At 46.1% G+C, this 16,821-nt stretch overlaps 1 protein-coding gene across 3 annotated transcripts in view; it reads right to left on the bottom strand.

Moving 5' to 3' along the window:
* STK25 (serine/threonine kinase 25) overlaps nucleotides 1–16,821 on the bottom strand; it is a 299,983-nt gene that overhangs the window by 138,578 nt on the left and 144,584 nt on the right. For all 3 annotated transcript variants that reach the window (XM_030215974.1, XM_030215975.1, XM_030215976.1), the window contains one exon: nucleotides 15,708–15,764. In XM_030215974.1, coding sequence (XP_030071834.1) covers nucleotides 15,708–15,764 — 57 coding nt within the window. The remainder of the gene's footprint in view (nucleotides 1–15,707; nucleotides 15,765–16,821) is intronic.

Raw genomic sequence — 16,821 nt, 5'->3', positions numbered from 1 at the left:
ACAAAGGAGTGGCTCAGGAAGAAGCACATTAGGGTCATGGAGTGGCCTAGCCAGTCACCAGACCTTAATCCCATTGAAAACTTATGGAGGGAGCTGAAGCTGCGAGTTGCCAAGCGACAGCCCAGAACTCTTAATGATTTAGAGATGATCTGCAAAGAGGAGTGGACCAAAATTCCTCCTGACATGTGTGCAAACCTCATCATCAACTACAGAAGACGTCTGACCGCTGTGCTTGCCAACAAGGGTTTTGCCACCAAGTATTAGGTCTTGTTTGCCAGAGGGATTAAATACTTATTTCCCTCTGCAGAATGCAAATAAATTCATATACTTTCCACAATGTGATTTTCCGGATTTAATTTGTGATGTGCTATCTCTCACTGTTACCAATAACCTACCCTTCAATTATGGGCTGCTCATGTCTTTGTCAGTGGGCAAACTTACAAAATCAGCAAGGGATCAAATACTTATTTCCACCACTGTACCTATTATATCTACCTCTTCATTTAGTGCTATATTCTCTCCTATCTTATTTCTTAGGCTTCTAGCATTTGTACACACACACTTCAAATTGTGGTTTTTTTCCTTGCATCTACAAACTACTTAGAAGTTGACAGGAATAATTTGCAACCTTGGCTCTGTTCCAGCTTTCTTTCACCACTGCTGAAACCTCTATATTGGGATTTGCTAAATGTCCTGTTATAATAGTAATCATTCAAGGACACTTCACTCTGAACCATGAACTTCTCAGTGACAGTCAGTTCCCCTCCCCCTTCTAATTTAAAAGCTGCTCTAACTCCTTTTCAATATTAGTGCCAGCAGCCTGGTTCCATCCCGGTTAAGGTGGAGTCCATCCTTTCAGAATAAGCTCCTCCTTTCCAAGAACGTTGCCCAGTTCCTAACAAATCTAAATCCTTTCTCCCTTCACCACTGTCTCATCTTTGCCTGCCTCTTGGGTCTTGTGCTCCCCATTCCACGCACATCTGAAAATGCTACCCTGGAGGTTCTGGATTTTAGCTTTCTAAGATCCTAAATCTGGCTTCCAGAATCTCCCTCCCACATTTTCCTACATCACTGGTAGAAGACAGCTGGATCCTCCCCAGCACTGTCTAAAATCTTATCTAGGTGATGTGTGAAGTCCACCACCTTCGCACTCCGCAAGTAAGTAGCCAAAAGATCCTCATATCCACCAGCAAGCAACCAAACTTGAATTTTCCATTTTGATTTCGGCTGCAGTTTGGGCCAAAAGCTTTCAAAACAGTTCTGGTAGCAGTTTCAGTCGAAACTGAATAAAGCAGTTTTAGTCGAAACTGAATAAAGCAGTTTCAGTCGGACTTTACTGACAAATAATGCAACTCTGTAAAACTTTCTTGTAGTGCCCAAGAATTAACTACAGTTCCATTCCTAGGAGCCAAAGGTGTAGGTGCACTAGGTAACAAGTACCTCTACTATTGAACAAATTCCCCCATGTGTCTATGAGGGATAATTCTTATTTGTGTTGGACCCCCCCCCCCCTTATTATTTTAAAGTGGGCAACTGAAAAATCAGCTACGCTGCAAGACAAAGGTGTGAAGGGTCATAGGAAAGCATCTGACTTATGAAGCAGCCACAGCTTTATAATCATCAGCACTGAAGTCCTACAGCAAATAAAGAGACTATGCCATGGCTTACTATGCCTTGTTCAAAGGCTTCAAAAATAAACTTCTTAAATGCACTCTGAAAAGAAGTTACAGAAAAATAGTGTGAGAACCTGCATAACCTTAGGAACAGAAGTTCCTCTACTGAAACATGAATTCCAAGAGAAAGGAGAACTTTTAACATATGGCAAGTTAAGTCTGTCTCTTGAAGATCCATTAAGTCAAGAATATAATATAATTATTTCAATAGGAAGGCTCAGGAGGCTGAAATGCTCTCCAGGATACAAAATTCCCATACTGGCTGCTGCTCCAGAAGGGATCTTACTCTACTACTACTACTACTTAACATTTCTAAAGCGCTACTAGGGTTACGCAGCGCTGTACAATTTAACATAGAGGGACAGTCCCTGCTCAAAGAGCTTACAATCTAAAAGACAAGTGAACGGTCAGTCCGATAGGGGCAGTCAAATTGGGGCCATCTGGATTTACTGAACGGTAAGAGTTAGGTGCCGAACACAGCATTGAAGAGGTGGGTTTTAAGCAAAGACTTGAAGATGGGCAGGGAGGGGGCTTGGCGTATGGGCTCAGGAAGGTTGTTCCAAGCCTAGGATGAGGCGAGGTAGAATGAGCGGAGCCTGGAGTTGGCGATGGTGGAGAAGGGTACTGAGAGGAGGGATTTGTCCTGTGAACGGAGGTTTCGGGCAGGAACGTAAGGGGAGATGAGGGTAGAAAGGTAGTGAGGGGCAGCAGACTGAGTGCATTTGTAGGTAAGAAGGAGAAGCTTGAATTGAATGCGGTATCTGATTGGAAGCCAGTGAAGTGACCTGAGGAGAGGGGTGATATGAGTATATCGGTTCTGGCGGAATATAAGACGTGCAGCAGAGTTCTGAACAGATTGAAGGGGGGATAGATGGCTAAGTGGGAGGCCGGTGAGGAGTAAGTTGCAGTAGTCAAGGCGAGAGGTAATGAGAGTGTGCACGAGAGTTCGGGTGGTGTGTTCAGAGAGGAAAGGGCGAATTTTGCTGATGTTAAAGAGGAAGAAGCGACAGGTCTTGGCTATCTGCTGGATATGCGCAGAGAAGGAGAGGGAGGAGTCAAAGATGACTCCGAGGTTGCGGGCAGATGAGACGGGGAGGATGAGGGTGTTATCAACTGAGATAGAAAGTGGAGGAAGAGGAGAAGTGGGTTTTGGTGGAAAGACGATGAGCTCGGTCTTGGACATGTTCAGTTTCAGGTGGTGGTTGGACATCCAGGCAGCAATGTCAAGCAGGATGATACCTTTGCCTGGGTCTCCGCGGTGATGTCTGGTGTGGAGAGATACAGCTTGGTGTCATCAGCATAGAGATGATACTGGAAACCATGAGATGAGATCAAGGAGCCCAGGGAAGAGGTGTAGATTGAGAAGAGAAGGGGTCCAAGGACAGATCCCTGGGGAACACCAACAGATAGGGGGATGGGGGTGGAGGAAGATCAATGAGAATGAACTCTGAAGGTGCGGTGGGAGAGATAGGAGGAGAACCAGGAGAGGACAGAGCCCTGGAACCCAAATGAGGACAGTGTGGCAAGAAGTAAGTCATGACTGACAGTGTCAAAAGCAGCTGATAGATCGAGGAGGATGAGGATGGAGTAGTGGCCTCTGGATTTGGCAAGGAACAGGTCATTACAGACTTTAGAGAGTGCTGTTTCTGTCGAGTGTAGAGGGCGAAAACCGGATTGAAGTGGATCGAGGACGGCATCAGAGGAGAGAAAATTAAGGCAGCGGCTGTGAACGGCACGCTCAAGTATTTTGGAGAGGAAGGGTAGATGGGGCGGTAGTTGGAGGGACAGGTAGGGTCAAGTGATGGTTTTTTGAGGAGAGGTGTGACTACGGCGTGCTTGAAGGTGTCAGGGACAGTTGCAGTGGAGAGAGAGAGGTTGAGGATATGACAGATAGAGGGGGTGACAGTATGAGAGATGATGTTAAGTAAGTTGGTGGGGATGGGATCAGAAGAGCAGGTGGTGCATTTCGAGGAGGAAAGAAGGCGAGCGGTTTCCTCCTCAGTGATGACAGGAAAGGAGGAGAAAGAGGCCTGGGTTGGTTGGTTGAGGGAGAGGGTTGAAGGGTGAAGAGGAGGAGATGGCATGGTAGTGAACTCAAGGTTGATCTTTTGCACCTTGTCGCGGAAGTAATCAGCCAGTGATTGAGGAGAGAGTGGGGGTGGGGGGTGGGAGCGGAGGGCACTTTGAGGAGGGAGTTAAGGGTGGCGAAGAGATGACGGGGGTTGGAGCTGAGAGAATTGGTCAATTTGGTGTAATAGTCCTGTTTGGCAAGGAATAGGGAGGACTGGAAGGAGGATAGCATGAATTTGTAGTGAAGGAAGTCTGAATGGGTGCGAGATTTCCTCCAGAGGCGTTCAGCAGATCAGGCGCAGGAGCGAAGGTAATGGATGCAAGGGGACAGCCAAGGCTGGGGATTAGTACGCTTTGTGGGACGGGAGGTGGATGGTGCGAGGGTGTCCAGAGCAGAGGAGAGAGTGGCATTGTAAACGGAGACAGCCTTGTCGACAGACTCAGAGGACATGATGGAGGGGAGGAGATTAGAAATACTAGAGGATAGGGTGGGAGGGTCAATAGCCTGGAGATTCCTGGAGGTAGTAGTTAAAGTTGGACGGGGCTGGGGGGGGGGGGGGTGAAGAAGTGTGAAGATGATTAGGTGATGATCGGAGAGAGGAAGAGCTGAAGCGTGGAAATTGGAGGGAGAGCCGGAAGAGGAGAGGACGAGGTCAAGACAATGGCTGTCTCGGTGAGTAGGGGTGGTGGAGCATAGCTGGAGGTTGAAGGGGGATGCTAGAGTGAGGAACTGAGAAGCGTGAGGGTCGGATTGGTCATCAACGTGTATGTTAAAGTCTCCGAGAATGAGGGACGGAGATGAGGGTTCAAGAAAAACGGAAAGCCAGGCATCGAAGTCGGTGAGGAAGGAAGAGAGGGATTTATTAGGGGGGTGGTAAATGACTGCCACTCTGAGTGGCAATGGGTAGAATAGCCGGATGGAGTGTGCTTCAAATGATTAGAAGCAGTGAGACTGCGGTAGGAGGAGGGGTTGGAAGCTACAGGAGGGCGAGAGTAGTAGCCCGACACCTCCACCGCGGCCAGCTGGGCGGGGAGTGTGGGAGAAGATATAACCTCCGTGACAAAGGGCCGCGACTGAGGCAGAGTCGTCAGGGGAGAGCCAGGTTTCAGTTAGGGCGAGTAGTTGAAGGGAACGAGAGATGAAGAGATCGTGGGTGAAGGGCAGCTTGTTGCAGACCGAGTGGGCATTCCACAAGGCACATGAGAAGGGGAGGGAAATAACCAAAAAGTATTCTTCGGCATTCTCCAGCAAGATGCAACGAATGGAATGTTGCTTATACCCACAGAAAACCTCCCACTTCAAGAGAGTGAACTATAAACAGCAGCTAAATTTAAGAATGGGACTTTTAGTCCTGTTGCATTCACGAGTAGTCTCTAGGAGACCTCACCATACTCTGAAGGAGCCATGTGAACAATTTAAGGCTTTATGAACTTAAAAGAAGTCCAGAGAGTTCTTTTGACAGAATTATCCCATCAGTAAAAGGATAAATTAGGTCGTATCTGATAATTTTCTTTCCATTATTCCTTCTCACTATTCCAGAACCTGTGGGATAGTTGTGTTCATCAACCAGCAGCTGGAGACAGAGAACTGAAAACTAAGCTGAGACATATCTCTCTTTGCATCCAGTCCAGCTTCTCAGCATTTACATAGACAAGCAGTAAGGAGAAACTCAGAATAAACACAACAAACTTAAAACAACTCACTAACCTAACACTAACAGGACAAGCAAACATGTGTGGACCTCTCCTCTCTGAACAACTTGTACAGAACAAGAGTTATTCAGTAAGCACCATGCAAGATGACAGTCATTATCTGACCCACTACTGCATACCAGCTAAACATCTCAGAAACCTTGGGCGGGCCTCTGGAATAGTGGGAAGGACTAATGGAAAGAAAGAAAATTATCAGGTAAGATCTAATTTCTCTTTCCATTATATAGCTTCCCATTATTCCAGAACCTATGGGATGTTCAAGAGCAATCCCTAGAGCGGATGGAATCCTGGTGCCGCTGCTGACCCGAGGGACCAAAGCCCCAAAACTGGCTTCCAAGCATGTCACAATGTCTGCTTTGCAGTGTTTGGCAAAGGTATACAGCATCGATCAGTTTGTTTATTGCAAATAGTCTTCTGCTTCTGTGGCCTCCTGGTTGGTCTCTCCAGTGGATGTGATCCACTACTTAAAGGAATTCAAACATGGGAGTAGTGTGACCCACAAGGCACCTTCACAAACAACAGGAAGACGAAATAGCGGTGGAAAAACTTTATTAGTAATGCCCGACATGGCACCATGTTTCAGCCAAGTGCCTGCCTCAGGGGCCTTAGTGTGAATAAAGTACCTTTATGAAATAATCTCAGTACATTCGGATCATCTCCTTCTTCTAATGGCTCCTTCAACAATGACTCCTCTGAATAGATTGAGGTCACATCAGATAAGGAGGGAGAAACAGAGAAAGCCTCATCCGCCCACCCCTGAAGGTCTAAATGAGATCTTTTAAGAGCCATAGGGGTAGCACAGCAACAAACTGAAGCACCCTGCAGCAACTCTGGACTATCCCTGCTTCAGTAAATAGGCCTCGTCTAACAGTAATATAAACTCCGGAGAAAACAAAGAGCCTGATGCAGCTGAATGCTCTGTCGGACCCCAAGGCTGTAAAATGGTGGGTGCACATGATCACACAGAGGGCTGCTCCTCACTGCCAATCTTCCCTGACAAAATAACATCTGTTCCTGCCAACTGCTTCCTCTGTGTCCTGTGGGATTCCCGGCTTGCATGCACTGCAATGTCTCAACATCGACCGGCAGGTCCCATATCGAGAACACAACTTAACTGCCTCTGTGGGAGTCGCCATTCACCCCAACTGTCACAAGCACAGGACAACATATCTGTGGCGAGTAAGGATCCCTCTCCCTTGCACCAAGTAGAACTTGTAGCCCTCAGATGGTTGTGAGTGAAACTTTAGTCGGATTTACCACTGCCTGTCACTCCCCCCCCCCCACCCCCAAGCTCAGTCTCCACAAGTCATACCCCAGATGAGAAAGGCTCAGGACTGATACTCTGTCCCACATTCTCCAGAAAACCTCTTCCTTTTTTTTTATTTTTAAAGCTTGTTGTGCTGGAAAAGGAGAGCTCCACAGGAAACAGGGGAGAGGTTAAGGGAGGTAAGAAGTAAATTCACAGGGCACAAGAGACAGGGATCTGATGACCTCCAGATACGACTCTGCAGACCCAAGCCACTTGCAAAGCTCAACTGGGGATCAGCTGACCCACTTGGCCAGGAGGCAAAGAGGACACAGTCCTAGTCAGCGCTGCACAAACAAATAAATCCTAATAAATAAATAAAATATCAAGCTGCATTTATGATTTTAGCATAGTACGTGAATTTATCTATTATATACTTCATATATACTTCATATACTTCATAGTCCTTACGCACTAACAGAGATAGGGCAATACACTCTCTTCTGATCTCTCTTCCCCTTAATCTCACCACACTTAAAACCCTACCCACAGATGGAACTGTTATACCCTAATGTTCTCTCGCCATTGTTCTATCGCCGATCACTTCCCCATTGCTACATTCTACTGTTCCATTCCCAAACTATGTTTGACTTGTTTTCCCAAAACATGTATGACTTCGACTGTCTTCCCATAACTCTTCTCAATATAACCCATAACCATATTGTAACCAATGTAATTCCATGACTCACAATGTATTGTAAGCCACACTGAACCCGCAAATAGGTGGGAAAATGTGGGATACAAATGCAATAAATAAATAAATAAATAAATATTTTAATTCTTCTGTTGTTATTATTATTATTACCACCTTATTCACCAAAATAGGGACCTAAAACAGTTTATATACATTACTTAAGTGAAGGATGTTTTAATATTGACTGTTCTATTATTTTATTATAGTGTTAGCTGCTAAGAAGAAACAGGAACCAACAGTAAGGAACAATTTTCAATCTATTACACTTCCCATCAGTCACAATTTATGGAATTCAAAGCAGCCCGGAATATTAGTCTCTCATCGCCACATCAGCTCACGCTCATGTCTCGATGCTATAGTGTTTGTGAATGTATGGGTGAATTCCCCCTCCCTCACCCAGTCACTATTTTACATCTGTCTTCCATGAAGGCAGAAGCATTCACATACAAAATAAAAGATCATTTTAATAGTGTGTGCACAGAGGAAACTCAGAGGAGTCCTGTATAGGTCAGTAATACAAGTTACAGGCCATTTTAAGATGAAGTCTTAGAATCAGCAATCCTTCCTTAATAGCACCACAATTGATTAATTATTTTCATTTCCTAAAAAAAAAATCATAATTTTTGTAAATAACAATTTAGCATCATCCTGACATCCACACAGTGACGTTTGTGAAGATTCTTGAAATTTGAATACAAATTGAGTAAGATAACCTTTGGGTTCGTGTAAAAAGAATTACCCTTGAGAACAAAAATTGGAACAGTTTTTACCAGCACAAAGTATGGACAAAAGTACAAAAAAAGGTGAGGACAGCACTGTTGATTTCTCCGTCTCTAAGCTAATAAAATTGCAGCTGAAAATGCTACCTTAATGGCTAGACTGTAACATAAGATGTCTTTATCCTTTGGACAAAAACAGAATCATTGATGGGACGATAATCAGAAGCAAATGCAGGCGCGGCTGTTAGCACCATACTAGAGGCTGCGTTCACCCCATAATCAGAGCCCCCAAGCATGTGAAACAATGCACTCGCGGGCTCTGAACGCAAGTAGCATGCAAATGCATGCAAAACAGGGCTTTTCGCGCAAGTAGAATACTAAACCTATTCATCCCCAATGATCAGCGAACAGAGCGCCAAAGATTGGCTTGCTGGCTGCAGCAAACCCTACGCCAGCTTGCAGCTGGCGTTAAGGTTTGCAGACCATTGGGGAGGAATGGTGAGCCCTGTCCAGCATGCATTTGAATGCTAACAGGCCCCCATTCTCCCCAATACAGTAACCCCCCACAGGAACCGACGACCTGACTGGCGACCACCCCCCCCCCCCCCCCCCCCACAGTGACAAGGCGCTGCAGGTCCGGCGGATCTCCGGTCCCACCGACCCAGGTTCAGGGGGGGCTGGAGGTCCACCGGATCTCCAGCCCCCCTAACCCCTCCCCTAGCATTGCAAGAAGTCCCTGGTGGCCCATTGAGCCGCAATCAATCCCCCCACCCCCCAACCTTAGGTTGGAGGAGGGAGGTGGCCTCCCTCCTCTTCCTTCGGCGCCGCCTGCAAAATGTTGGCGCTCAGCCCTGTCCAGTGTATCCTGGGATGTGCTAGGGGCTTCACACTACTACTACTACTTGACATTTCTAAAGCACTACTAGGGTTACGTAGCGCTGTACAATTTAACATAGAAGGACAGTCCCTGCTCAAAGGAGCTTACAATCTAAAGGACAAATGTACAGTCAGTCAAATGGGGGGGGGGGGGGGGGGGGGGTCGTCGGTCGCCCACTGGGCCAGCAGGGACAAATGCTTGGGGGGGGGGGGGGATCTCCAGCCCTCCCTGAACCTGGGTCGGGGGGATTGGTCTGGTGGTCCCCTGGACCTCCAGTCCCTAAGTTTGATAGGTCTGGGCTTTTGACAGGCCAGACCTGTGAAACAAGTGATTTACTTGCTGTGTTTTAAACTGGTTTGATATCTGTTTAATCTGAAAACTAGCAAAAGAATTAGATCTTTTGTTTGCTCCCTAAAAGTGTACCCTTCCCCCATCTGGCTTGTAAATCTGTAGGCTAAGGTGAGTTTGTGTTGTAGGAGGAGCAGTTAAACCACATGGTCTTTACTGGCTCCTGCCTGAAGGATACACACAGATAAGAATTGCTCTGGCTTAATTCTGCATTTATATCTTTATATATTTCCTGTTTTTGTTACATACTCTGCTAAAATTGTGATTTGCATGTCCCAATCCTTAGAGCTGTACCCCTGGACATTTCTTCTGGTGAATTTAAGTGCAGCTCTTCAGATAGGTTACAGCGGAGACATTCCAATAGTCTTAAGCTTAAGCCCACCCACCCTGCCCCTCAACCCACCCACCCCGACGGACACTTCATAAATAACTTCCCCAAATACACTACTTATCACAAATTAACTCCACCCATATTACAACTGTCTCTGAAAAGAAAACCCCTCATTATCACAGGAATCCCCAGTCTTCTACTCACCAGCTAAGCATTACTGCTCTAATAATAAGAATCTCAGCCAACAGATCCATAGGCTGCTGTTCTCACTATATCATACCTGTTCATACCCATTTCAATCAATCAGGATGACTTTTATTCTCTGTAATAATTGTGGTGCTTTAGTTTCAAGACCAATTATCTGGAGACTTAAGGCTTGTCCTATCTGTCTGCAACTCACTAGATTAAAACACGAGCTCAGTAAAGTAAAACAGGAACTAGATGCACTTAAAGCAGCATCTAGGACCGCACAATATCATACTGCACAGAATCATACCAAATTATCACCACTACCACAAAGGATAAAACCACCTAAAAATAGATGGATCACTGTAGGCTCAGGCAGACTTCGTTATGTGACAAGAAAACATCCGACCTCACAAGTGTTACCCCTACAAAATTCTTTTACTCCATTACAGCACTGTGAAGTTCTTGAAAACAGAACGGAAGCCAAAGAAAAAATAATAAAAGTGGAACAAAAAGATATGAAGGTACCCAAAGAGAAAACAAACCCCCAAATCACTAATGTTGAAACGCATACCAGGAAATGTAGATGGAAAGCGATGACCACAAATGCTCGCAGTCTAAGCAATAAAGTTCATGACCTTCAGGCCCTGATGTTGGAGGCAGACTTGGATGTTGTTGCAATCACAGAGACGTGGCTAAATGGTTCCCATGAATTGGATGCAAACATACCAGGCTATAATCTATTTAGGAAGGATAGAGAGGGTCGTAAAGGTGGCAGAGTAGCTCTGTATGTGAGGAATGATATCACTGCGACTGAAATGACAGGGACCTGGGGAAAGGAAGAAGCGATATGGATCACCATAAAAAGAGATGATAGAACCTCTGTCCACGTGGGTGTTGTCTACAGACCTCCGGACACAATTGGAGGAATTAGATAAAGACCTGATCGCAGATATTCAAAAGTTGGGAAGCAAGAGAGAGGTGCTGTTGCTGGGAGATTTCAATCTGCCGGATGTAGATTGGAAGGTTCCGTCTGCGGAATCGGAAAGAAGTAGAGGGATCGTGGATGCTTTCCAAAGTGTTTTGCTCAGACAAATGGTGATGGAACCCACGAGGGAGGGAGCGACACTGGATCTGGTGCTCACAAATGGGGATAGCGGGTCAAATATCCGAGTGGGTGCCCACCTGGGCAGCAGTGACCATCAAATGGTTTGGTTTGATATAACAGCTAAAGTGGAGAGCGGTCACTCAAAACTCAAAGTCTTGGATTTCAAGCGTGCTGACTTTAGTAAAATGGGGGAATACCTGAGGAAGGAGATGATGGGCTGGGAGGAAGTACGAGAAGTGGAAGGACAGTGGTCCAGGCTGAAAGAAGCTATAAATAGGGCCAAGAACCTTTATGTAAGGAAAGTAAATAAAAGCAAGAGAAAAAGGAAACCGATGTGGTTCTCCAAGCACGTGGTTGAGAAAATAAAGGCTAAAGAGTTGGCGTTCCAGAAATACAGAAAAACTCAAGAAAAGGAACACATGGAGGAATACCGGATGAAAATGAAAGAAGCCAAGAGAGAGATATGACTGGCAAAAGCGCAAGCAGAAGAACAAATGGCTAGAAATGTAAGGAGGGGTGACAAAAATTTCTTCAGGTATATTAGTGAAAGGAGAATGACTAAAAAGGGTATTGTGAGACTAAAAGATACTGCGAACCGCTATGTGGAAAATGATGAAGAAAAAGCAAATTTGTTAAATAGATACCTGGAGAAGGACCGCGATGGACTGGAAATAGTACAATTGAGAATGAAGTGGATAGAGCACCGTTCACGGAAGAAAGTGTGTATCAACAACTTGGAAAGCTAAAGGTGGACAAAGCCATGGGACTGGACGGGATCCACCCCAGGATATTGAGGGAGCTCAGAGAGGTTTTGGCAGGTCCTCTTAAAGATTTGTTTAATATATCCTTGCAGACAGGAAAGGTTCCGAGGGATTGGAGAACGGCAGAGGTGGTCCCTCTTCACAAAAGTGGTGATAGGGAAGAAGCTGGAAACTACAGGCCGGTAAGCCTCACTTCGGTTATTGGAAAAGTAATGGAAGCGATGCTGAAGAAAAGGATAGTGAATTTCCTGGAAGCCAATAAGTTGCAAGATCCGAGACAACATGGTTTTACGAAAGGGAAATCGTGCCAAACTCATTGAGTTCTTTGATTGGGTGACAGGAGAATTGAATCAGGGACGAGCTATGGACGTAATCTACTTAGATTTCAGCAAAGCTTTTGACTCGGTTCCCCACAGGAGGCTCTTAAATAAACTGGAGGGGCTGAAGATAGGACCCGAAGTGGTGAACTGGATTAGGAACTGGTTGACGGACAGACGCCAGAGGGTGGTGGTGAATGGAATTCACTCGGAGGAGGGAAAGGTGAGTAGTGGAGTGCCTCAGGGATCGGTGCTGGGGCCGAGTCTGTTCAATATATTTGTGAGTGACATCGCCGAAGGGTTAGAAGGTAAAGTTTGCCTATTTGCGGATGATACTAAGATCTGTAACAGAGTGGACACCCGGGAGGGAGTGGAAAACATGAAAAAGGATCTGAGGAAGCTAGAAGAATGGTCTAAGGTTTGGCAATTAAAATTCAATGCGAAGAAATGCAAAGTGATGCACTTAGGGAATAGAAATCCACGGGAGACGTATGTGTTAGGCGGGGAGAGTCTGATAGGTACGGGTGGAGAGAGGGATCTTGGGGTGATAGTATCTGAGGATTTGAAGACGACAAAACAGTGTGACAAGGCGGTGGCCGTAGCTAGAAGGTTTTTAGGCTGTATAGAGAGAGGTGTGACCAGCAGAAGAAAGGGGGCGTTGATGCCCCTGTATAAGTCGTTGGTGAGGCCCCACCTGGAGTATTGTGTTCAGTTTTGGAGGCCGTATCTTGTTAAGGATGTAAAAAGAATTGAAGCGGTGCAAAGAAAAGCTACGAGAATGGTATGGGATTTGCGTTACAAGACGTATGAGGAGAGACTTGCTGAACTAAACATGTATACTCTGGAGGAAAGGAGAAACAGGGGTGATATGATACAGACGTTCAAATATTTGAAAGGTATTAATCCGCAAACGAACCTTTTCCGGAGATGGGAAGATGGTAGAACGAGAGGACATGAAATGAGATTGAAGGGGGGCAGACTCAAGAAAAATGTCAGGAAGTATTTTTTCACGGAGAGAGTAGTGGATGCTTGGAATGCCCTCCCGCGGGAGGTGGTGGAAATGAAAACGGTAACGGAATTCAAACATGCGTGGGATAAGCATAAAGGAATCCTGTGCCGAAGGAATGGATCCTCAGGAGCTTAGTCAAAATCGGGAGGCGGGGATAGTGCTGGGCAGACTTAATACGGTCTGTGCCAGAGCCGGTGGTGGGAAGCCGGACTGGTGGTTGGGAGGCAGGGATAGTGCTGGACAGACTTGTACGGTCTGTGCCAGGACTGGTGGTTGGGAGGTGAGGATAGTGCTGGGCAGACTTATACGGTCTGTGCCAGAGCTGGTGGTTGGGAGGCGGGGATAGTGCTGGGCAGACTTATACGGTCTGTGCCCTGAAGAGCACAGGTACAAATCAAAGTAGGGTATACACAAAAAGCAGCAAATATGAGTTATCTTGTTGGGCAGACTGGATGGACCATGCAGGTCTTTTTCTGCCGTCATCTACTATGTTACTATGTAAGTGCGGGAGGACTGTGCCTGAGCAATCCTCCTGCACTACTACCCCATGATCAGAAAGAATTGCATTCTTAAACATGCATTCAATTATCTCTGATCATAGGTCCAGTAACGCCCTGGGCTGTTCCAGCGCTATTTCTAGAGTGCTGTTTGGAACAGCGCGGGGCTTTGATCATCTGCTCATGAATGTCCTGTCATAGGTTCTTGTGGCTAAAGTATTTTGTTTTTGTGCATTGTGTATGTCACTGAATGGAAGCTAATTTGAACACGTGGAGGGGCATAATCGAACGGGGCGCCCAAGTTTTCCTGAGGGCGTCCTCGCAGGACATCCCCGCGAAAGGTGAGGGAAACCCGTATTATCGAAACAAGATGGGCATCCATCTTTCGTTTTGATAATATGGTCAGGGATGCCCAAATCTCAACATTTAGGTCGACCTTAGAGATGATCATCCCTAGAGATGGTCGTCCCCAGTTTTCGGTGATAATGGAAACAGAGGACGCCCATCTCAAAAACGACCAAATCCAAGTCATTTGGTCGTGGGAGGAGCCAGCATTCGTAGTGCACTGGTCCCCCTGACATGCCAGGGCACCCTAGGGGGCACTGCAGTGGACTAACTCATGCACTAACTGAACAGAAAAAGGCATGCCGTGGTCACTAACCACCTCCCACCCCGAAAAAAACAACTTAAAAAACTTTTGTGCTTTAAGAGTATGGGTGAAGGACGTCCTTCGCTATGCCTCCATCCCTACGACAGCAGTTGAGGACGTCCTTCACTATTTATTTAGATTTTGCTCACACCTCTTTCAATAGTAGCTCAAGGCGAGTTACATTCAGGTACACTGGATATTTCTATGCCTCCGTCCCTGCAACGGCAGTTGAGGACGTCCTTTGATATGCCTCCGTCCCTGCGATGGCAGTTGAGGACGTCCAAAATGTGGATGTTTGTGAGAAGGACGTCCATGCCTGCTACGTCTCTGACACCCCCTTTATTTGGATTTTGGATCACAAGTAGCAGCAGTGGGATTTGAACCGGCTACCTCTGGATTGCAAGACCAGTGCTCTCACAAGTAGGCCACTCCCTTGAAATTTGGCCGTCCCTGTGGGGGGGGGGGGGGGGGGGGGGGGGGGGGGGGCAGTTGAAGGATGTCCAAAATGTTTGAAAGAAGGAAGTCCACGCCTTTGTTATGCCTCCGCTGACACACAAATACCTCCACCCCCCCAGGGACCTGCATACTGTCCCCCCACAGGGATGGCCAAATTTCAAGGGAGTGGAGTGGAGGACTGGCCTAGTGGTTAGAGCACTTGTCTTGCAATCCAGAGGTGGCCGGTTCAAATCCCACTGCTGCTACTTGTGATCCAAAATCCAAATAAATAAATAAATAAATAAATAAATAAAGGGGGTGTCAGAGGCATAGCAAAGGCATGGATGTCCTTCTCACAGAAACATCCACATTTTGGACATCCTCAACTGCCATCACAAGAACGGAGGCTTAGCGAAGGACATCCTTTACCCATACTCAAAAAAAAAAAAAGACAACAAAAGTTTTTTAAGTTGTTTTTTTCGGGGTGGGAGGTGGTTAGTGACCACTGGGGGAGTCAGGGGAGGTCATCTGGTCATTTAGGGCACATTTTTGTGGCTTGGTTGTAAAAAAAAAAAAAAAAAAAGGACCAAGTAAAGTCGGCCAAGTGTTTGTCAGTGACGCCCTTCTTTTTTCCATTATCGCTTGAGGATGCTCATCAGTTAGGCACGCCTTCGCTACACCGACACGCCCCCAGGAACTTTGGTCGTCCCCGCGACGGGAAGCAGTTGGGGACGCCCAAAATCAGCTTTCGATTATGTCGATTTGGCGACCCTGAGAGAAGGACGCCCATCTCCTGATTTGTGTTGAAAGATGGGCGCCCTTCTCTTTCAAAAATAAGCCTGATTATGGATCAAGTTAATAAAAATCATATATTAATACCTCATGCTATAATTAACTTCTTAGAACTAAACTACAGTTCTATGTCAAATTACTGAATAAATATGCCTCTAAATGTATAATTCTGAATGGAGGCTGCAATTAGTTGAAAATGAGATGTTAGATCAAAAAACTTACAAGGTCTAGTGCAGAACCTCCTCCCAGATACTCCATTATAATCCACAGCTTGGTGCCCTGCAAACACAATGAAAAACAAGGGAAAAATTATGAGTTACCTGATAATTCTTTCCTTTAGTCCCAATAGATCAGTCCAAAAATTGTGGGTGCTGTATCCATCCACCAGCGGATGGTGACAGAAAAAAAAAAAAAATCAAATAACTCCATGTGATTCATCCCTTAAGGGCACTGTGCAAGCATAGATGTTCAATATTTCAAATAGCAAGTAATGGGTGATCACTTTCAACTGAGATGTTAAAGAGAAAATGGTAAAGTCAGTGGCTTAGAGACGCAGAATTGCCAAAGCTCTGCCTGTTGGCTGATGACAATGTAGTAAGGCTAGTATTTTACAGTTAAACAATTGTGGACTTAAGATAATGCAGCAAATCAAGTATATGACCTATAAACAACAGTAAATTATCGACCCGATGGCCAAAGTCAATATAGTAAGGCTAGCATATACCTGCAGACAAGGAACCTAACTTTTCAAGATAAAGCAAATGCTACATACCTGTAGAAGGTATTCTCCGAGGACAGCAGGCTGATTGTTCTCACTGATGGGTGACATCCACGGCAGCCCCTCCAATCGTAAACTTCACTAGCAAAGGCCTTTGCTAGTCCTCGCGCGCCCATGCGCACTGCGCATGCGCGGCCGTCTTCCCGCCCGAACCGGCTCGTATTCGTCAGTTCCATGTGTAGCAAGACAAAACCAGGGAAGACACAACTCCAAAGGGGAGGCGGGCGGGTTTGTGAGACCAATCAGCCTGCTGTCCTCGGAGAATACCTTCTACAGGTATGTAGCATTCGCTTTCTCCGAGGACAAGCAGGCTGCTTGTTCTCACTGATGGGGTATCCCTAGACCCCAGGCTCACTCAAAACAACAAACATGGTCAATTGGGCCTCGCAACAGCGAGGACATAACTGAGATTGACCTAACACTATATACAACTAACTGACAATGTAGCCTGGAACAGAATAAACATGGGCCTAGGGGGGTGGAGTTGGATTCTAAACCCCGAACAGATTCTGAAGCACTGACTGCCCGAACCGATTCTCGCGTCGGGTATCCTGCTGC

This window comes from Microcaecilia unicolor, chromosome 10, assembly GCF_901765095.1.
Source record: "Microcaecilia unicolor chromosome 10, aMicUni1.1, whole genome shotgun sequence".
NCBI lineage: Eukaryota > Metazoa > Chordata > Amphibia > Gymnophiona > Siphonopidae > Microcaecilia > Microcaecilia unicolor.
The sequence above is the reverse complement of the archived record's forward strand: the minus strand, read 5'-3'. Positions and strand labels throughout refer to the sequence as shown.